General features: G+C 35.2%; 1 protein-coding gene across 1 annotated transcript in view; it reads left to right on the top strand.

The window, feature by feature from the left end:
• The window catches only part of nrxn3a (neurexin 3a), a 320,711-nt gene extending 301,532 nt beyond the window's left edge, over positions 1-19,179 (top strand). Inside the window, exons 23-24 of the mRNA XM_016476816.1 lie at positions 9,303-9,387; positions 17,942-19,179. Coding sequence (XP_016332302.1) covers positions 9,303-9,387; positions 17,942-18,873 — 1,017 coding nt within the window. The 3' untranslated portion in view covers positions 18,874-19,179. The remainder of the gene's footprint in view (positions 1-9,302; positions 9,388-17,941) is intronic.
• The last annotated feature ends 4,478 nt before the right edge of the window (positions 19,180-23,657 follow it).

Genomic DNA, 23,657 nt, shown 5'->3' with positions numbered 1-23,657 from the left:
AGATACTCAAAAAGTGTACTTAAGTACAATACTCAAGTAAATGTACTTAGTTACTGTCCGCCTCTGGGCGCGATACGCAACGCAACACGTAGAAACACAGTATAAGTCATTAAATCAGTAATTATGTCCCCACTGGATGCAACAAATGCCTCGTTTGTAATGGGTTTTATTGGTTTTGTCTCGTCGTGCTGGGAGATGGCATCACAGTATGTTAAGGGGCGTAACATTTCCGTCACAAGCTTGAGGTATTCAGCCGATGACAACGCACTGGATAGCTGGCCAATCAGAGCACACCTCGCTTTTCAGAACGATGAGCTTTGTAAAAATCGACGCGTTTCAGAAAGGCGGGGCATAGAGGAGCAACAATAATGTACATTATGTGGAAAATAATGTTTTTTGAACCTTAAACCGCATAAACACATTGCATTACACCAAATACACAACATAATGTTCTTTTTAGCAACGTCATATGACCCCTTTAAAAGTAAAACAGTAATATTGTGAAATATTATTACAATTTAAAAGAACTGTTTAATATATTTTAAAATATAATTTATTCCTGAAGCTGAATTTTCAGCATCATTACTCCAGTCTTCAGTGTCACATGATCCTTCAGAAATCATTCTAATATGCTGATTTGGTGCTTAAGAAACATTTCTCATTGTTATCAATAGCTGTGTCACATATGACACACTATACACTATGCACTTATACACTATGTACGTATGCACTATGTACTCAACCATGTAGTGTATGAATTATATAAAGTTATTTTGTCAATTATAATCGAAGTCTGATAGCCCCTCCCCCTTCGATACATAATTAAATCTGCGACAGTTGAGTGCATGAAGTGTCCAACATTCCACACTTTGTTTTTTCGGTTATTTAAGTGCATCATCTGGGTATTTAAAGTACACTTTTTCTTTTTGTAATTTTCCGTGTGAACACACCACCCGCAATGTTTATACTACAAAATGTCATAGAATAGTGCATAAGTACGCGATTTGGGATGCACCTAATTTATTTCAAATAGCAATAAATGTCTTGATTGTCACTTCAATTTAATGCATCCTTGCTGAATAAAAGAATGAACTTTTCTTTCAAAAATAAAGAAAGAAATAAAGAAACAAACTCAAATCTTACTGACCCAAAATGTTAGAACGGTAGTGTATATCATGCATGGTGATGAAATACTAATGTCCAAAACAATATAATTTTTTGGCTAAAGATTAGCCATGTATTTTTAAATCAGTCGTAATAATTTCATTTATGTTCACATTTTATTTAAAATGTAAATTGCACAAGTATTTCCCACTGATTTAACTTACTTAAACTTACCTTTTGATATGACACAACTCTTCTTCAGATAATTAAATTTAAACCCATTCTGCTACATCAAATGCTTTGTTTCTCTAAATAATCTCTAAACATGTTTGTTTGCAAACCTTTATAATGCTGTATAATAATTATTTTAGTCAAGCTACAATGACAGACGTTTACAGTATTTCCCATGTAGGTGAAAAACTCCTCACCTCCCACGAGCAAATCAAGAGTGTGATAGAATACACGCTGCTACACAACCTATTTCTGAATCACCATTCTGCTCTACCTTACTGCTGTAAATTATTTAATTGGAAGGTTCATTTAATTAGATCTGTTTGGTTAGCTAAATCAGACTGTCTCATCCATTCAATTAGGTGCCAATGCGCTACCTGTACGCTCAGAACATGAGAGCTGTGATCGCACTGTATTTATATCAGTATGATTCAAATGCTGTTAAAAAACAAAACAATTAGACTTTCTTTGCAAAGTTTAGAACCTATTTTATTTTTGTATGCAGAAATGCCTCCTTCAGCTCAGTGTTATGATGCTCTGGTCTCAGTCATCATGACCTCAGAAATGGGTGGTTTCCCACTGATAATGACACCAGAATTAGCTGTGTTCTTATTACGAAATTAGCATTAGTTGTGATTCCATTAATTATGACATCATTAGTTACTTTCCCATTGATTATGACATCATTATTAATTCTGTTCCTAGTGGTTATGACATCATAATTAGTTATATTTCCACTGATTATGACACCAGAATTAGTTATTTTCACACTGATTATGACATCAAAATGTCTTTTTCCACCGATTATGATATAAGAATTAGTTATTATTCCACTGATTATGACATCAAAATGTGTTTTTCCACCGATTATGATATAAGAATTAGTTATTATTCCACTGATTATGACATCAAAATGTGTTTTTCCACCGATTATGATATAAGAATTAGTTATTATTCCACTGATTATGACATCATAATCAGTTCTGTTCCCACTGATTGTGACATCAGAATTAGTTATTTTTCCACTGATTATGATGTCATAAATAATTCTGTTCCCAGTGATTATGACATCATAATTAGTATTTTTCCCACTGACTGTGACATCAGAAATAGTTATTTTTCCACTGATTATGACACCAGAAATTGTTCTTTTCACACTGATTATGACATCAAAATGTATTTTCCCACTGATTACGATATAATAATTAGTTATTATTCCACTGATTATGACATCATAATTAGTTCTGTTCCCAGTGATTTTGACATAATCAATTCTGTTCCTACTGATTGTGACATCAGAATTAGTTATTTTTCCACTGATTATGATGTCATAAATAATTCTGTTCCCAGTGATTATGACATCATAATTAGTATTTTTCCCACTGACTGTGACATCAGAAATTGTTATTTTTCTACTGATTATGATATCAGAATGACTTTTTTTCACTGATTGGGACATCAGAGTTAGCTCGGTTCCCAGTGATTCATGCTAAATATCGGCATCAAGCATGTTGACTATACCCACGTCTTAAATCAAAAAGAGGCATAAAAACATAACAGGAGGAACTTCCTAAATCTCAAAGATTATTCCAGCATCAGCACTTTCCTTGATGCTGTATAATCGATTAGGACTGAGGGGCTCCTGTGAAATGAATGATCTGGCTTCTGTTTGGAGCGTAAATCACACGCTTGCTCCTATATCTACAGGATTTACATGCACAGACTTTTGGCAGAGGATGCGCTGATCCTGTGCCATGTGCATTTCGACTTTGCTTTCATTTTGCAGATTTTGTAAATATGGGCTACTCGGTCCAAAAAATAAATAAATAAATAAATGAATGAATAAAGTAATTTAAAACAAAAATTTGAGAAAAAATAACAAATTTCAGCATTTAATATTTTGATACCAGTCATGTATATGAGAGAACTATTTTCCTCTGTCTGTTTTTTTCTCTCCATATTTGACACATATTTTAAGAGTTTTTAACAGTTCAGCACTGAGTGAAGATAAAGAACGTCAATGTTCTAAATTGCAGGTTTAGCTGGGCTGCACATGACTTGATAATAGGCTTTCAGTGTTAATGTATTTAAGTCTGTTCTTGTGTTTACACTGCACTTCTTTCAGTGTTATTAATGAAATGTCCTGTATTGTTCACACAAGCTGCTCTCTGACCTCAATTAAATCACCCTGCGAGACAAGCCAAATGGAATGAAATGAATCAATAGAAATAGGTGATTTAGGGGGTCTACGGGTCAGCAGCACTAAATTTGTGAAGCTTTTCATCAAGCACTGAGACTATTAAGCTTTTACGCCTCAGAGATGTTTATACTTACAAGAAATGTCTTGTATTAAGTCACTAATTTATGCAAGAATGTCAGCACAGTAATTTAAGGTGAAGAAAAGTGCAATGATTTTGGTGTGTGACCCCTTTTAGCTCTTAAAAAGTTTCTCCCAAAGCTTGCAGGTGTCATTTTGCTAAATATGATAAAAACATGGGTGCTTGAGTACATTTTTATGAATTTCATCACTGAATTTAAAACGAGCATGTTGGTTTAAATTGAAGCGGTCACATTCTTGCTGTATTCTGAGACACAAATGGCAAGAAAAATTGTTCTTCGAGAAGAAAAGCCAATTTTAGTGACCTTACTGTCAGCGGTGATTATTTATTCTTCCACGAAGCTGAATTTGCTATACAGCCACATAATGTGATATTAGCTCTTCCTGTCAAGTCTTCACCCAACACATCTGTCAATAAACCACATTTTTCAAGGACACTTTTTTTCATTCACCCCAAATGAGATATTACATGCACATGGGCAATAGAGATGTTAACTTTGTTGTCTTCATCAGTGTGCGACAGCGAGCATTTAGACCGACTGTTCTCAGTTTGCGCACTGATAGACAGCTTTTCAAATTATTTCCACATTCATTTATGCTCCGTCTGTCCTTTGATGCAGAGCATTCTTGATATTAGAAGGCTTTGACTAGACCCTGTGTAATCACATCTCCGAAAAGACTATATCTTTCTTTTGTTCATAAACATTCTTAGGGTTTCCGGAATAACCAAATTTGCCTGAATTGAGATGCTGGCCTCATCTGCTCTGTCACTCTGTAGTTCCCTCCTGCTTTCTGTACCCAGCAGGACACTGGAACGGCTCACCCAGGCTGTCAGTTATCTTTGAGCAGAGCCATGGTAAATATCCTGCATTGATTAAGCAGATTTGCATAGGCAGAGCAGGCCTTGAGGCAAAGAGCTGAATGCTAACCAACATCCACAATGTCACAGGCCCAAAATACCATCTCGCCCTGCAGCTGCAACGGTATTCTGCCATAAGTAGGCAAAGAAACGTAATCAGACTGCTGGCTTTGTGTAGGACGTGGCCTGGAAGTTACCAAGCCATGCCACATTTGCCAGAACAGTTATTTTATACTGCTGTAGATCAGTGATTCTTCAATTACAGGATCTTTTCTGTCCCTTTAAGCTGCACGTTTTAGTCGTTTTTATTTTTTAATTATTTGTTCCTTGCTTTTAAGAATATTGTTTAATCTGAATATCTGGAATATCTCGGTTTTGGACCAGTTTTAATTTAGTGTTCACATACTATTATAGCATTTATTAATATTTTGAATTAGATTTAATTTGTATATTTTCAGTTTAATTTCAGTTTAAATTTTAGTCATTTTGTTATGTGCTTTTGTCATTATTAATATTTTTTAAATGTTTCTATTTAGTTTTAATATATGGATGTAATTTTAATCCTTCAACTTAAACCGATTTTAACATTCAACATTTCTGGAGTTTTTGCTGAAGTATACATTTTCATTTAGTATTATATATATATACTGTATAGAGACCCTAGAATGACATTAATTTCTAATATTTTACATGATTAAATTAGAGGTTTAGATTGAGATTTGATCATTTTAATTTAGAAACAGACTGGCACTGCATAAATGTTACCCCCATCCCTGTCTTAGTTTTACAGTCTGGTTTCAATCCACTTACTGTGTGAACAGCTATTTCACATCATTTTACTCTAAATAAAATCCTAACAATCCAGGGATTATTTTTTTCCTGCAGATAGCACGCTTTTGATGAAGTCCAGTCTTTGGTAACAGTCAAAATGAGTTTATCTCAGAAGGCCTGCTGTCCACAACAATCAAAGGATCAGGACCGCATAGCTTTAAGCTCTCTCTCTCTCTATACCTGGTTGTGAAAGGAAAGGAAAATCCATAAATGTGTCTATTGTGTATGTATACAATGGGGTTCAAAATTCTGAAACAACTAGTAAAAACTGGCGCTTCCATTTTACATTTATGTTTATATTTTTATCATTTAACTTACATCAACAACAAATTGTTAAAATTTGATTTTGCTTCTTTGTATATGCATATATTTGACATTTTCAGTAATTCCGTTTTCAAATTTCAGTCATTTTCAATTTTGTTAACATTTTGACCCAGAGATCTCTGTTCATTTTCCCTGACTTTTATGTTGCACATACATGCTCTTTTTTCCTCATAGCTGCAGTCAGTCCACTCTGATTTCTGTGAATTCACAGACTATCATTGAAGCTCAAGGGTGAAAATACAAGCCTGTCCATAATGACCTTTACCTTGTCAAGGTAGAATAATCAGATTTCACTCTTTGCCTCAGCAGGCAAACAGACAGCTCACTAAAACTCAATACACAGCAGAGCTGCTCATTTTCACCAGGCCAGACGAATAGCAGGTCCAAAGGGCCCTGTCATCTAACGCTATGTAGTCCTCATCCTGTACTGCTATGTAGTCAGCTATTATTCAATATGAAGTGCAAGAAAGCCATAGACTTTAGTCAGAGCAGACACCATATTTAATCTGACATCAACAGAAGTGAGGCTGTGAGAGATGAAGGTCTGTTCAATATGTCGTACTGTTGTGTACGTGGAAGTTTATCGCTCAGTTGATAAAACTGAAATGTCTTTTCACAAGTTTTCATTGGACATAAAATTTTAGAAAATATGAGTTATGAAAACAGTATAATGTACTAAACTTATGTCCCTCTCAGCTTCATTTTAAATCGCTAGTCAAAATACATATATATTGCAATATATTTTCTGCTTCATTTTTTGTCATGTTTATTTATTTGTTGTTGTTGTTTTTAAGTGTATATATAGTTTTTGGTAATTTTTATTTCAGTTTTAGTTATTTTAGTCCAAGTTAAACTAAATGAAAATGAGAAATGTTGCATTTTGCAGAAGAGTTTTTTTAAATATTTTATTTCAGTTAACATTTATTTTATTTCAAGTAATGTTTTTTAGTTTTAGTTTTAGTTAGCTATAATAACCCTGACCCTCACAAGCCAATAATTCAATGCAAATAAATATAAAAGTGTCATCGTCACAAGTGAACCTGTATTTAATGTAATCTGGGTCATATTATCTTTTACCTTTTTTACGATGATTTTAAGTAATTTTCTACCAGTTAAGAATCTGTTCAGTTTAGATGCCAAGGTTTGTTGTTGGTCGTTGGTCACATTTTGCTGCAAACAATTTAGTGGTAACAGACTCCACGTAGACTTTATTGAATGATGTTTAAAAAAAAATCAGTAAACAGATAATTCTTGATTTATTTTTTTTATTTGTACAAAATACATTGTTCTTTAAATAATGTGTAATTTCCTTAAGACTGAAAATAAATTGAAAGGATTTAACCGGGTTTGCTTATCTGTCGGACACCATGAAGCATAACACTCTCGGCTGTGAGAAGAGTGAAGAAACAAGCTAATCTTCCAGGAGTTCAATATTAAGTTCCCGTCACTGTCAGACTGGGCGTGAGAGAGGGAGGGAAAAAGATTAAACTCTTCATCACAGATGAGGCTTATATGCCACCGAAACACATTCTCGCATTGTTAATATGTGGATTAGGCCATTTTCTCATTCCCAACAGAAGTATCAATATATGATTCTAAAATGGCATAATGCAGCAGCTCTCTACTGCATTCTCGGCCTGTATCAACACTGAGCTCGTGTTTTTGTGAAAGAGGATATGAAGAGCGGCTTCTGAGATATTCTGACTGATTCCGGGATCTGTACGTACCTGTGCGTTAGTCTGCGTGTATCCACAGACATACATATTCAAGGCGGCCATTGTATTAGTAACGTTTTCATACCGAATATCAACCGTGGGTTCTGTTTGGAGCGGTTTATGAGATTAAATGGAAACCTGAAATAATTTCACGTTTTCTCCACAATCAGTCAATTACGTTTCTCATTGCTTTCTGCATCTGTGATATCCTCCTGCTCTTTCAGTCACGAAGATGAGTTGTTTGCCACACTAAATATAAATTCAATGAATAATTTTATATTCACATAGAGCGATATTCCACACCCCGCCAGTGTGAAGCGCCACCTCTGCCCAGTCTGATGTGCATTCGAATGTTTTTTTGCACCATTTTCATACCAAAACTGGGAGAAAAATAAGAAGCTCTTTTTTTCCAGCAAAGTCCACCAAGAATATAGAGGGAAAACATTTTATTATTCCGTCAAACCCAATCATATTTATGACCTTGCGCTTTCACATGGGAGAGCGCTTTCCATTGCTCCCTGTGTTATTTAAAATTTCATAAACCTGGTCTACGACAGTACTTATTTTGCCCCACATTCTAATCTGCTCCTAATAAAGACATGCCAAGCAGAGGGTGTGAAAAACGAGCTCACCGTGGCAGTTGGCATGAGTAAGGGAGAGTGCTGGGGATAAATCAGAGCGGGAAACGTTGGAGGCACACAGATAATCTCAGAGTGCCGCTGTGTGTTTGGTGCTCTCCTCTCAACGGCAGTGATATACAATGATGGGAAATCCATGCAGACTCTAGAAAGGGCGAGATGGAGGTGACTCGTTTAAATGTTTGACGTGAGCAGTTTTTCAAAAGAAAAGTTTGTAATTAACACCCAAGATGAGCTCAGCAAACTCATTCACTGTCTGTCACCGGTGAATTAATGTTTATTGACAGGGAAATAATGACACTGACTTATGAGCAGGCTTACATGAATTGTGTTCCTGCAGAGCTCCTCGGAAGGTTCTGTCATTTATAAAATCCCCTAAATCTCAGACTCATTGCATATTCATTTATTACATTTTGTGGCTAATTTGATTATGCTTTCAGCTGCTAATAAGAGCGTGGTACTCTCAGCTTCATTTAAAGGAATAGGTATCCCGAAAATGAAAATCCTTTTATTATTCCACCCTCATCTTGTTCTAAATCCATATATTATTTATTAATTTGCTTACATTTTTTTAAACGTATGACTTTATTTATTTCTTGAAAAACAAACTTTGTATAGTTTAATTCATATGGAAAGTGTTTTATGACTTTTTAGAAAACCTTGCTGGTAACTAATTTATAAAAAATAGTAGATAATGAGAGTAAATAAACAATTAAGATTGTTTGTGTGTGTGTGTGTGTGTGTGTGTGTGTGTGTGTGTGTTTGTGTGTGTGTGTGTTTGTTTTTATTATTTATTTTTTAATTCATTTATTTTTGTTGTTTTAATGGAAATCCTCATTACTGTTTATATTTTGTCCTTGTAATGAGCAATAAATTATTACAAAAATATTGACTTATTTATTATTATTATTGTATTTTTTTATTATTTTTTCAAACTCTATTAAAATAGATACTTTCGGTCTTTATCGGTTTGTCAGAAAGGTTTTTTAGGCCTTCTTGGATGTTTTTGGTCATGCACCTTCTTTAATTTTTTTATGCACACATACCATTTTGTTTTAACATTTTTTTTTTAAATCCCATTTGAGTCCACACCACGGATTTTACTTTAAATTGGTGCAGAAAAAATGCATCTGGACTTACAGTATATATTACAAACATTATCTAAAAATGCTCTTTTACATTATGGTGGTACAATCTAATGCATTCAATTCTCTCTTTTGTTTGTCTATTCTCCGGTGTGTGTGTGTTTCACCATATTATAGACCACGGATGACATGGTCTCTTCGGCTGAATGCTCCAGTGACGACGAGGACTTTGCTGAGTGCGAAGGACATGCAGGTGGGCTAGGTCAGTTGAATTTTGCTTGCCTCTATGTGGTGGCCTTTCGTTTGCAACTGAGGATCAGATCCTCAAAGCATCGCTTCCCCCCATGGATAGAAAAAGTGTAACTTCCTGTCCAATCCAACCCATGTACACCAATATAGAGACATGGATATACAGTAGTAGGATATCTTAAGAAATAATCTAAACAAAACAGAAATAGGCATGGATCTCTATTGCTTAGTCCATTCAGTAGCCTTGAATCAGAGCTAATCTCAAATCATTCCCCCCAAAACTTTTATTACGAGCTACACTTGGCCATGGGGTTTTCCGAAGTGGTTAACATGGTCACACTGATTACTAATTTTGTCCCCAGTGACTATTATGAGAGCATACGTACAAAATTAGTACAGAAAAGTGACATGTTCTCTGCATTGATGCTTCAAAATGTATCATACTGAGGTTTTTTTGCCATGTGATAGTGGACTGCATTTTGGCACATGATACATTTTGAGACTTTGCTTTCAGCCTTATAGTAGAGTGATATCTATCAGATTAATTGCTGTTGAAGCAGTCTTTTCGATTCCTTTCTGTTTCCTCATTTCAAGAGGTTTGATTTAAGTTAACTTGTTGTAATAGAGAACAGATATCATCGAATTTCTGTGTACAAATTTTTGTTTTGTGTCGTTATGCTTATTTTTAACGATATAATTTTGCCTCAGTGTGAACAAGCTGTTCTGCTAATATTTCCAACCCAAATATGAAAAATACAATTCAGTGATTAGAAAAAAAGAGATTGATAGTGAGAAAGAGAAATATTTGAGAGAAGTTGGGTATTGGCTTTTTTTTTCTTTTTTTTTTTACATAATTGTAGCTTTGAGAAAATAGTCTGTCATGTCTTTTGTGAAATATGCACATTTTTTGATTGCAGTTATAGATAATCGAAATTTCATTCCTTTGCAAATTATGATTCCAGTCAGAGAGGCCAAATTAATCTCGTTATAATTTGAGTAAAACTCTACCACTTACAATAATTAGGTGTTTCTTCAACTTCGGGCACTTTTTATATCCTAGGGGTTGATTTTTATTAAAATGAACAGATATCAACTTTTTTTTTCTGTCATATAAAGGTCACGTTAAAATATATTACTAGTCTTGGAAAGTTTTTACCATAGCTTCACCATTTATTTTAAATTTGTTTTACACTTTTTCCAGGCGTTCAATCTTAAAAAGATTACTCATGTTAAAATTATTCAATATTAATTTATTAATCTAAACAGAGCAACATAATAATAAACATCTAAATAATAAATATTTGAATATATTTTTTTTATTTCTTATATATATAAATTGAAATAATAAATAATTGTCTAAATTTTGTACACAATTTTATTTATAGTTTAATAAAAAAAAAAAAGTTTTTATTTTTATTTTTTATTTTTTTCACCACAAAATGCTATGAAATGCATTACATTATATGAAAGGTGTTTTAGAAAAATGTCAGAATGTAATTTGGTTACAAATGACTGTAAATAAACTAGCAAAAGTCTGAAAAGTGTGTTTTCCACCAAGTCCACAAAGCCAGATGTTCCCCTAATTGAACAAACCCCCAATTATACATTTTCCATGTTGGAAAAGCAAACCAGCACATAACAAGAAGAACAATGTGCGATCATATCATTTCCAGAGGACAAAGCCATTTCATGGCCTGTTAGTTTTATCTATTGGCCTGTAATGAGTACACTATCTTTTATCACAGAAATGTGCAACATGTTTATTGTGCTCCATTGGATGAAAATGTATACATTTAAGTTTTCATGCAGACATGACAGGCTAGTTATCTGCTTTGTTTGTCTCAACCTGTTCTCACCCTCTGCAATTCTCTCAAATGTCAATGCCAATTTCTTCCAAATGACATTCATCGGTTTAGCGGTTTGAGAACAATATCCATCTTTCTGGAATCTTTATGTACTCATAAAGAAAGCTATTGGCAGGGTCCCAATCATCCAGTCACGTTTACACAGAAATTCATGCCATTCTAACCTCTACATCAGTTGATGTGTAGCTGCATGAGACATTACCGCTGCAGGGGTGCGTCCTCGTATTCAGAGAGCATTCTGTACCGCATGCGTGGGGTACTTCCCCTTGATTTGTCCTCTTAATTTCATGAGCTTGTTCGTGGTCACTGTTATTTTTGGTGAAGTCCTCATCTTTTTCCCAGCTATCCAAAAGCAATATTACTGTCATCTCGCCTCATCTTGTTCCGCATGATATTTTGGTGTTGAAATCGATTTTTCCTTCATTTTTCTCAAGCATCTGTACCATCTGGGCTTGACCTTGAACATTGTCATTTTGATTAACAAAGCAAATAACAGGCAACAAAATCTTTTCTTGCCATCCAAGGAGTTTTTTGAGCTCAAGTATTGATGTAATCTTAAGAAAGTTGTGTTTTAAGAATGACCAACATCCTTGAATGCCCTTCACTTTCTCCTCGCATGACTGAGCCGGTCTGCATATGAAGTCATTTTAGAATGCAGATGGCATAGAAAAAGTTTTATTGCCACAAACCGTGCACTTCAATGTCACGCTTTCTCAAGCAGTCATTTGTGGCATGTAATATTGTAGCTGCTAGTCAGAGCCATTTTCCAGACTATTCTCTCATTATTCAGTTGCATGGCGCCATTTTTTGATCTCCATGCATATCCTCACCATCAGACTAACCTGAGTGCTGTACTGTATGTATGAGCTAGTTTCAACAAAGCATCATACCTCAAGCTTATGGTTGCAAAGATTTCCGCTGCATTTCCTGTACCAAATCGTGTTCCTGTCTATCAACTTATCTGTCTTGACGTGTTGTCATGTGATTCTGTTCTCTGTTTGTAAAAATTGTTGGGTTTTCCCCCTTTATCCCCTATCTGGAATTCCATAGGAGGGCTTGTATTGATTAATGATACGCTTCCAAATCATTCCGTACAGCAGTTCTGCTGTATTATTCTCACATTGTTTCTCTGCACACAGATCTCATTATTTTAAAGTTCATGCTTGCATGCAAACCAAAAAAGTTATATTTCTGTTATGTAAAGTTGCGGATATATTTTTAGAAAGCTCTAAATAAACTCCATGCATTTTGTTTATTCTGAAACACTGCTAAATGGGGCTCATTTTAAATGATTTGGTAGTACAGTATTTCCTTTTGAACAAGACAAAAGGTGAAATGAATTTGGAATTGAGGGCAAGACACCTCCAGAGACTCAATTATCTGTTTAATTGAAGCATCTCTCACTCTTATAGTTTATGGTACAGTTTGAATGTGCAGTAAAGGGTCAGTGCAATGTATTTATGTTAAAGTTGCATTAGAGATTCTTGTTAGCATGTAGTGTAATACTAATCAGTTCTAAAGGGCAAAGTTCTACATCTTTCCAAAAGATCTTTCGCTGTCTCATATTGAGACTTTTGATGAAATACTGTAATTACGAATAATCAATCAGGAATTAACAAGCTCCAGTTTTGCTTTGCAGTGATTGAAATTTTTGTGTCTGCTAAAAAAAAAAAAAAAAAAAAACTTCAGCTTGGCACGAATGAATGAAGAATGAGATGGGTCATTCCTGTAATGCAGTACCTTTTAAACTCTGTAACCTTGTAATTTAAAAAATAATTTCTATTTAAGGGCATGGCAGACATTCAAAATTATGGTCAAGCTCAAAAAATTAGAAAAAATTAACAGGATGCCTTACAGAATGGAAATAAAAGTCATTTTTTTAGAGAAGGAATTGAGAGTTTTTGAAAAGAGTTTATTATATCATCCATTATATAACAATTAAATATAAGGTAAGTAAGATTTTTTTTAAAGAAAGAAATTAATACTTTTAATCAGCAAATATGACAGTGAAGAAATGTATAATGTTACAAAAGATTTCTAAATGCTGTTCTTTCTATTCAGAATCAATCAGAAGAAAATGTATCACAGTTTCCACAAAAATATTAAGCAGCACAACTGTTTTCAGCATTGATAATAATAAGAAATGTTTCTTGAGCACCATAAACTGCATAGTAAGAATGACTCAAGAAACATATAGTCATTCTTTGCTCACCTTCATGTTGTTTAAAACCAGTATTAAAAAACAAAATTACAAATATTTTTTTCTTAAAAGTGGTCCATACAACTTGTACACTATACTCCAAGCCTTCTGAAGCCATACAATATCTTTTTCTGTATTAAACAGATCACAATTTGAGACAGTATAACTAAATATGGCTCCTATGCAATATATCTGAAATATGCTGTCTCTGAATTGCATTTGTGCATTGACTGTAAAACTAGTGTACTAGGACTCATTACTCTTCCTTATATAAACACCAGATGGCATTATATGCTGTACTCATGATTTTAGATTCACACAATACTAAGAAATTCCCAAAAGATGCATATGTAATGAGCTGGATTTTATTTATTCACCTGATTCAAGCAGATATCTACTTTTTAAGAATAAGTGTAGCTTGTTTTGTCATGCTGATTTGACAGAGGTGAGCGTCTTTTTAGACTCGAAAGCAATTAGATGCCGTTGGAAGGCAGGAAATGAATAAAAAAACGGTAGAACAAAGGGAAGAATGGTCCAGATTAGAGAGCCAGTATTGCATGGCCCCATCCTGTGCCAAGAGAGAGGGAGTTGCTTTTATCACAGGCCTGCAGGTGGCCGTTCAGCATTGGGGCTCCTGTTTAATTACCTATCCATAGTGCGACCAGAGATAAGACCACACCAGACACCCGACATTGAGATACACCTCTTGTGTTAGAAGAGTTTTGAATAGTCTCACTCAGCAAGTAATACTTGATGCGTTACTGTGTTTGCATTCTAATGGGACGCCTTACTGCACAGATGTACACTCTTGTCAGGTGCCATCAGTCAGTTTTATTGAAAAAAAAAAAAAAAAGTTATTTACCAAGGTGTTTATGTGTAGATGCACATTGTAGCATTATTAACAGAATGTGTGTAATGTAATTAGATGAAACAAATCAATCTGGCGGTGTACTAAAAACATTTGCAGCCTTGAACACTGAAGGATTGTTTTATATATTATTAAGGATCTTATAACTTCATTCATCACTGCTTTTGGTTTTATTGTATTTAATTATTTTTGAAAGAAATGTATTTGTTATTTTCTATTAGAAGGGAAATTATAGATTTTAGATGATTAGATTATGTTCTAATTTAGAATCTCATAATTTAATACCATTTGCCCTAAAGCTTTCAGAGAGTTTATTTCTATTTTCTATAGAAGTCATCTATTTTGAACCCTCTTGTGGAATTCCTCAATCAATACTCTGCTGCTTTTGAACCAAAGTCTGTGGGTACCGACCATGATTATGGATCTTTCGTTATGAGATTTAATGACTTTACCGGTATAAAAAACAAGGAATCTGCTCTGTATATTCCAGCAATGTGCCGGACAAACATCTGTGACCTACAGGCCCTGGTTTAAAGGCTTCTTTGACCTCGTTTAACCTTTGATGTGTGATTTGACCCTCAGCTTGCTGTGTTGTTCGTCTACTCTCCCTAAATGCAACTTACTTTACGCATGCGTCAACATCTTGCAGTAAAAAAAAACTTAACTCATTTTCAGCCAATTTTCCTCTCTCTTTAACATACATCCAGACTGCACGCCTGTTACATGTTTAAGACTAACAATGACAGATATATTTGTCTTTGGGTCACATGACAGAGGACGCAGTTGTCTGTTAAACTGTCCCTCTCGATTGTGTCTGTTTTATAGTTTGTGCATCTGGTTGTAGTGTGTGAAAATTAGAATTGCTTTGTTCTTTCGTATCTGGGAATTTTGTCTTTTTAGTTTACACACTCAAATCAATTTCATTTTTTGTTGGTTGTTGGTTGAATTTTTTGGGTTTAAAATTAGTGGTGAAATTTGAACTAGATGTGAATATCAAATCACAATTATCATTAATTTGATGACGTGTTTTGATTTTTGGTCTTCTTTTTTAGATTTGGAACTAATTCAATGAAAATCCCATGTGCCTAAAGTGATAAATCATTGAAATCGTTTTAAAATGACAAGAATAACATCAAGAACAAAACTGCATCTCGAATGCAAAAACAACCCAATTTGATTTTAAAAATTAAAAAAAAATAATAATCAAAAAGGCACATGATGGTCAATGAAAAGGTTCCAGATCTTGATACACTTCTTGTTTTTTTTTTGTTTGGTTTTTTTTTTTTTCAAATTTTGAGAGTTGATCTTGATGAACAATTGACGTTTTAAAGAATGTTTCCAAACTGCATGGCGAAGAAGTTGCAGTTTAGGGTTTGTCAGATTGTCAGTGTTAGAGTTTTGTTCTTTTTCGTAGATGGGCATGTATATGCTCATTGTTTGTATATCCCCATCCCTTCCTTACAGCCAAAAACGTTAATGCTGCCCGACCGCTTCGTACTGCCTATACATGGACATGGCAACTGACTTACACAATCACCCCCATCATTATCATCTCCTATGTAGTATGTTCATAGGTCCAATTCCCTTGTCACAACCCCCTCCCCCTTCCTTCCCCCTCTAGCTATGGTAAAATATGTAGTCATCCATTCACTCAAACCTAAATATTAAAACCAATCTAAGCAAAAAGTTTAATTACTAGAATGTAGATATTTATTTAACAAAAAATGCTATATAAATCAAAGGCTCAAATATGTACAGTTTTTGTAAGAAAAATGGATTATTTATCAAAGTAACAACAAAAGAGAATAATGGTGAAGTTTATTTTTCATGTTATGTGGTGTGGATGTATGTGTTGTTGCCTCCCTGTACTCTCTCATGTGGGAAACAAAAATATATATCTAACCAGAAACACGATGACAGTCATTTTGTTTTCACAAAGAGAAAAACCTGTCCAAGAACATTCTTACACAACTTTCTTTTGTACGTTTTTCTTTTCTTCATGCCAAAATCATGCGGGCAATTTGTTGATGTAAGTTGACCAAAAATTATGATATGCTTATGTGTTTATGTTTATAATATATATGCTTGTTTAAATTCTTAATATAATGAGATCAAGAAGTTCTGATCTCGATTTGCTAAATTATAATGTTGATATTTATATTGCCTGTTTGTCAGTACTGTATTATTGTGTGCTATGACTATTTATTGAGAACTTATGGTATTGGCTTTGGTCTATTTTTGTTATTATTAAAGTCTGCCTTTTTAAGTTCTTTTAATTTTGAATTTTATTTTTATGCAAGTCTTAAACCTGATGGCAGTTTTATCTTACATTTGCAATGACAGTCTGAATATCTAGTAGGAAAAAAGTAGAAACAAACCTTCCATGTCCATGAAATGGAACTTTTTCTTTTTGTTGCATGGCAGATACACCAAAATGTTTTTCTTGTAGTATTAGAATCACTCCTTCCTTTCTGAATAGTGACACATTATACTTGAAGAACTGAACGTCTTACTGCTACTGTACAGTAGCATTTTAACATACAGAAAGCAGCATTCATTGTATTCTTTATTACTTAGATTTAGTTATTACTTATTACAGGGGTGCCCAAACTCGGTCCTGGAGGGCCGGTGTCCTGCAGAGTTTAGCTCCAACTTGCCTCAACACACCTGCTGGTAAGTTTCTAGTATGCCTATAAGTGCTTGATTAGCTGGTTCAGGTGTGTTTAATTGAGGTTGGAGCTAAACTCTGCAGGACACCGACCCTCCAGGACCGAGTTTGGGCACCCCTGAATTAGATTTAGCTATTGCTTATTACTTAGATTAAAGTCTTGCCCTTCGATAACCAACCATATTCAATAGATAATTACAGAAATCATTCAGCTGTCATTGCATTATGGAGATAGTAGCTGCCATTAGGAAGGCTTTCTAAAGTCATTCAAAAGGCAAGAGTCAGTGCACTGCTGGGGAGCCACATCATACATCACATATGTGTGTGTGTATATATATAGAGAGAGAGATGTTTTTCTACCAAAATATACAAGCTGTTGACTTTGTTTCACTTCTTATAAAACAGATGAAACCGTCATGAGGTGAGACTTCACCTTGTGGCTTATATAATGATTTTCTTATATGCACTATATGTTGTTTTCTTCTGACATTTATTTTTAGATCATGAGACTTCATGGCAATAGGAAAGGTTTCATTCATACATTTTGAAATTATGCAAAATATTATTCCAAAAAATGTAAATATTTTTACAGTAAGGTCACAACTCAGTAAGTTAAAGCACTTATTAATTTCGTTTATTACTAGTTCATGTTGAAATGCATGAGCTAATTTTAACAAATGCACATGATTTATGTTAGTATTGTTAGCGCATGTTAATAGTTCACGCACAACTTTTTTTGTAAAGTATTACCCAGAAAGCAGTTAATTCAAATAGCTCACAAACCAGCTCACCCACAAAGTCCTGTCAAGTCCTTTTGATGCCAATTTATACTCGTTTATGATCGATATTGTTTTGCTTTTTTGTTTATTTATTTGTACATTCTGCCTTGTATCTGTTAGTGTTTTTTTTTTTTTTTGTAACCAGTTTTCGAGACTAACATGCCTCGTGTCTTGTGTTCAATTGTAGGAGGCAAATTAGTTTTCCCAGTATTTGTAAAGGATCCCTTAGAGATCCCCTCTGTAGCCACTCGTACACCCTCCATCCCCTTTCCCCCAACCCTCCGCCCCCACCTCACCATTATTGAGACCACCAAAGAGTCCCTGTCCATTGCCACTGAGGCGGGGGTACCTTGCTTGTCGGACCGAGGCAGCGATGATTGTGATGATGATGATGATGATGATGATGGCTTGATGATATCTGGGTATGGCTCTGGGGAAGCATACGACTCTAACCTGCCCCCTACTGATGATGAAGATTTTTACACCACCTTCTCCTTGGTAACAGATAAGACCTTGTCTTCGTCGACCTTTGAAGGTGGCTACAAAGCTCACGCGCCTAAGTGGGGATCCAAGGACTTTAGACCTAACAAAGTCTCCGATTCTGGTAGGACTACTACCACGTCTTTTTCCCCCAAGCTGAGCCGCTCCACAACCACGTCCACGCCACCCAAACTGCCCGCGGGCAAAATGAATCACAGGGAGCTAAAGCCCCAGCCCGACATAGTCTTGCTTCCATTGCCCACTTCCTATGAGGTAGACAACACAAAGCTGAAGAGCCCATTAATAACCTCCCCCATGTTCCGTAATGTACCCACAGCAATCCCCACGGAGCCGGGCATCAGGCGGGTTCCGGGGGCCTCCGAGGTGGTCCGTGAATCTAGCAGCACCACCGGAATGGTCGTCGGGATAGTTGCCGCTGCCGCTTTGTGCATCCTAATTCTGCTGTACGCCATGTATAAGTACAGAAACAGGGACGAGGGATCCTACCAAGTGGACGAGACCAGAAATTACATAACCAACTCGGCGCAGAGCAATGGAGCAGTCATGAAGGACAAACAGCAGAGTGCGAAAAGCAGCAACAAGAAACAGAAAAACAAGGACAAGGAGTACTACGTGTGAGAATGTCGCCCGTCGCTTTGACAGAACTTTGAGCTGTTGGGCGCTGTGCCGAGAGAGGGCGACAGGAGCCGAACCCCGGCGCTATGCCGAGAAGGCGAACTGTACCATAAAGCACACGTACAACCGTAAGCATACCACGAAGGTAAAATAGCAAACATTAGTGACCTTATTCCTCTATCTGGTCGGAGACGTTATCAGTGTAGAATATTCCACAGCTACATCATAATCCTAAGTGACTTTTAGAGGTATGTGAACCTTGGCGTAAATCTCGTTTTTCTTTTCTTTTGTAACTCTGTAAAAAAAAAAAAGAGGAGAACGTTTCAAGCATGTAAGAGACGCATAGTGCTGATGTCCGTAACGAAAGTGGGTCCCAAAAAATGTTGTTCACGCGAAAAAAAGGACTCCTGCCAACAAAATAAATAAATGAATAAATATATATATAAATATATATATAAATTCTATATATGAGAAATTTGTATTGTTTATATACATTACATGTGGTGTCTTATCATTTTTTGCTCTCTGCAAAAAGAAGAAAAACACATTGTAATAAACGAAGACCTGTCACCAAGGCTCTGACAGCACAGCACTGTTAGGATTTCCAGCCGAAACTGATCATTTTAATTGTACAACCAACTGTAATATTGCAAATGTGTGAGTTTCCAGAAAGACAGTGACATTTCCTTGTCTCAGTAAAGCGACTGATTGTAGTGCATGCCATGCCATCCTTCGCTTCGATCACATCCGCCCACCGGGCCGATCCGATCATCAGATAGACCTCTCGTCCCTCAAAGCGACTCGACAAGGGAACGTGTCGCAGATTGGAACTTTTTCAACCGTATGTATGTTGGTCCATTTGCTCTCGTCTCTTTTTTATACAGCTGTCTGGTGCAGACTGGCGCAGTGCTATGATACTGTTAAAGGATGTCTATACGAAAATAAATCTAATGTGAAAAGTGTGAAAAAAAACCCTATCTGTTGTCACAGTCGACTGTGTCGAACGAGAAATTTGTTTACATATTTTATTACATGATAGCGGTTGTACTTTGTAGGTAGATGATGTACATACGAACCTGAGTTGTATTTTTTTTAGTAATTCTATTGTACAGAGAGATCATTTGATTATTTATTCAGTGTGTTTAGTGCATAAAAATCCGACACTGTCGACTCATGTGAAGGAAGAAAAATATATACAGTACACACACGTTTTTGTAAGGACAAGCAGAGAATATTGTTAGATTAGAGGTCTAATCATTCTCCCAGATGTTTCTAAGTCTAAGCATGGATATTTGACTACTTGAAGCTGTCAATGGAATACAAGACGCACTTCTTAATTGTACCAAGGTTTCCTTGTTATCAGTTGTTTTATTTATAGAAGAATCAAAGAAATATGTAATAAAGACAGCCTAATATGGATACGGACATGCAGCTCAGATAATTTACACCGTGTGTTTCTTACCTTAATACAAGTGGTCTGGACTGCAGTAAGCCCTGTCGCATCGACACAATTTTTTGACATTTTTTGCTCTTATTTTGTTCTTATTTGTTCTACCAAAAATATGATGTGAAGATGTGCCCATGTTATTTTTTTAATCTTCATTTTCTGTTCAACCTCATGTGTGCTTTTATTATTTTCATTTATGACGTCATAGTCATGTAGCTTCGCTTCAGACAATAATTGGCAATGGTCTATAATAAAACATTCCATGGAGGTTGATCATACAAGGGTTGTCTTAATGTGCACATATCTATATACTCTCTTCAGTATGTGCGGCGATATATTTTTCTATCATCCATCATGCTGGATGGCATGTACACTTTAATTTTCTGTTCTGTTAGGACCTTTTTAATGTGTTCAAGAGACTTGGTCTGAAATATGCCTTTCCTAGCATGCTTTTAATGCATGCCTCACTTTGTTTTTAGCACAGAAAAGGTGAGGTCATCATTTGTATGGAAGAAAGATTGCATTTCAGTAGTCAATCAGAGAGCAAAAATGAATCAATATTCATCAGATGTTGTACAGTATTTTCTTGGGAGATGCAGATTTATAAAAGAGTACCCACAATGACCTGTTAACAGCATAAGAGATCCTAAGCACAAAATATTTATCTTTTGGTTACCAAGGCAACACAAAGGTACAAATCAGAAGCTGTGACTTCTGTTGTGATTTAATTGTTTCATTAGATATGGTAATTAAAGTGCGCCTGACTATAAAAGAAATTAGGAGGACTTTTAATATGCTATTGTTCGAGAACAATATGATGTTTGAAATCCTGATTAGGAACAAAAGCATCAGCTTCTGTATGCACGCAACATAAAAACTGGCAGACTGATCATATGACAACAGTTTTGATTTGTTTTTGAGGATACCATCAAAATGTAAACTAATCACTGAAATTAATATGAATGTTCAATTCAGTTTCAGCACCGTTGGATATCTTCAGTTTTGTCGGATACACTCATGCTGACAAGCCATTTGGAGCAACAAAGTAACCAGAAGTCATTCATTTTCAATGACAGTTGTCAATTTCCAGCTTCATGGGTTACAGTGACTGTTTTGACATGATTTGGGTGTGTCCAGATGCAAAAACAGTTGATAAAAGTTTATGCAAATGAGCAGCAACTACCTCAGTGGTCATTTTTAGCAGCAAAACAACTGATTCATTGTCAAAACAAAATGGCATATTATTTTTTTACGAACAGTACATCTCATTTTTCAATGCTTTGACTACTTAGTGTATACAGGTCATCACTGAAATCACCCACCAACAGACAGTGTTGGGAAGGTTACTTTGAAAATGTAATAGGTTACAGATTACAAGTTACCCTACTTAAAATGTAACAAGTAGTGTAACTTTTCAATTACTTTATTAAAGTAATGTAACTGATTACATTTGATTACTTTTTGATTACTTTTCTACATTTCTAATGTTTTCAACTGTTAATCATTTTCAAGTATGTAAACCAGGCAGGGTTAACCTTACAGTAGTACTGAACACTGATTACTGTCAGACTTTCAAAATCCTTCATCACTTGAATTAAGATTATAATATCTAAATTTTAAAGGAGACATTGCATGCAAAATATCTTCATTTGCATATAAATGTGTCTTGGTAGCGCATAGACAAAACCACTCTACAAATAAAAATCCATTCACTCCTTTGTTTAATCCCCCAAAAACCTAAACAGTTATCAAGCCAAAATGATGTCATATTGCTCAGGCCCCTCCCACGACGGCTGACGTACTGTCGCATATTAGCATATTTCCACCCTCAGCCAGTTATACGAAGTGCGCTAATGAATACATCTAAATTAGTTTATGTCTGCACAAATCATTTTACTCCAGACTGCTTTCTGAATGAGGGACAATTCAAGGCAGATTTTGTTAAAAAGTTCAAACTCAAGAATGGATCAGTACCCATTGTTCGTGATCCAGCTGCACCTCCAGAAGTAGTAAGTCTCACACTTTATATATTTTTTATGATTATTTGCTCTTCCACAGAAGAGAGGAGCGGGGTGAGCAGAGCTTTTTATCATGTAAAGAGATATGCACCGAAACGAGTCTCTGTGAACAGAGCTGTTTTTGACAAGGTAAAAAGGGTGTTGTTTTACACAACCACTGAGACCATTTCAAGAAGACACTAAAGAATCATACATCGGGACTTTAAAGCATGTTTATTACACATTTTGGGAGACACAACAAATGAATAGAGAAAAAAATTATACTGTATATCAATACTCCTATTAAATATGAGATATTAAAATCGTGCTAATTATTACTCCCATTATTGCACTTATTTGTTCACATTAATATGCAAATTAGATACAGTTTATAGATATATTGTATATAATGCAAAAACTCGTTTATGGCCATTTTACACACATTTTGCATAAAGAAATTATTTTTTTTTTAAATATCTTTCATAACATAGTTGAGAATTATCTTTATATAAAGTTTGGAATAAAAAAATAAAAATTGATTTCTGATTAAAACAAAAATCCCACTGTTTTTGCCTTTTCGTGTCTATTCATGTCTTTTCATTTAAAAAAAAAAAACAGGACTTTTTAAGTCCTGGTGTCCTCTACAGTGGACATGTATGAAATTGCTACTTCTTGCCTTAAGCCTTCTTTTGTTCTGCAGAGGTTTTCCTCTTTTGTTTTTTATCTGCCATCTCTATCATTCTGTCGTCACTCAGCTTGGCTAATGTCCGTCCTGTGCACTGAACGTTCTCTCCTTCACATCATGAGTAGACACGCCCCTTACTGCTGATTGGCTACAAGTTTGTTTTGCTACTCGGCCCGAACCAGTTTTCTAAAGCGTTTTTGAAAAATTGCTTACCCCACCTTTAATCTTAAAAAATAAAGCATTTACATAAACCCATACACTCAGGTAGCTTAAACGTACATATTAGTACCAAAAGTGTACATATTAGTACCTAAAAGGTACAAAAAGTGTGCCTTTTGAAAAGGTACTGCCCCAGTGACCGCTATTGTACCTTTTTTTCTGAGAGTGTAGGAAATAAAAGAGTTATCAAATAAGCATATTATAAACTCCTGAAACGTTGGTGTTTCATATTTTAGAGCACTCACTGCAATTTATGAAAGAAATCAATTAAATCTGTATGTGGGAGTGTATGTGAAAATAAAATCAGATGTAACCCGCCTTTGTAATCCTTAAAATTTTCATAAGTAACTGTAATTTAATTACACGTTTTTCTCAGTAACTGTAACTGATTACAGTTACATTTATTTTGTAATTAAATTACGTAATTCCGTTACATGTA

Source organism: Sinocyclocheilus anshuiensis, unplaced genomic scaffold (assembly GCF_001515605.1).
Source record: "Sinocyclocheilus anshuiensis isolate Anshui unplaced genomic scaffold, SAMN03320099.WGS_v1.1 scaffold869, whole genome shotgun sequence".
NCBI classification, from domain to species: Eukaryota; Metazoa; Chordata; class Actinopteri; order Cypriniformes; family Cyprinidae; genus Sinocyclocheilus; species Sinocyclocheilus anshuiensis.
The sequence above is the reverse complement of the archived record's forward strand: the minus strand, read 5'-3'. Positions and strand labels throughout refer to the sequence as shown.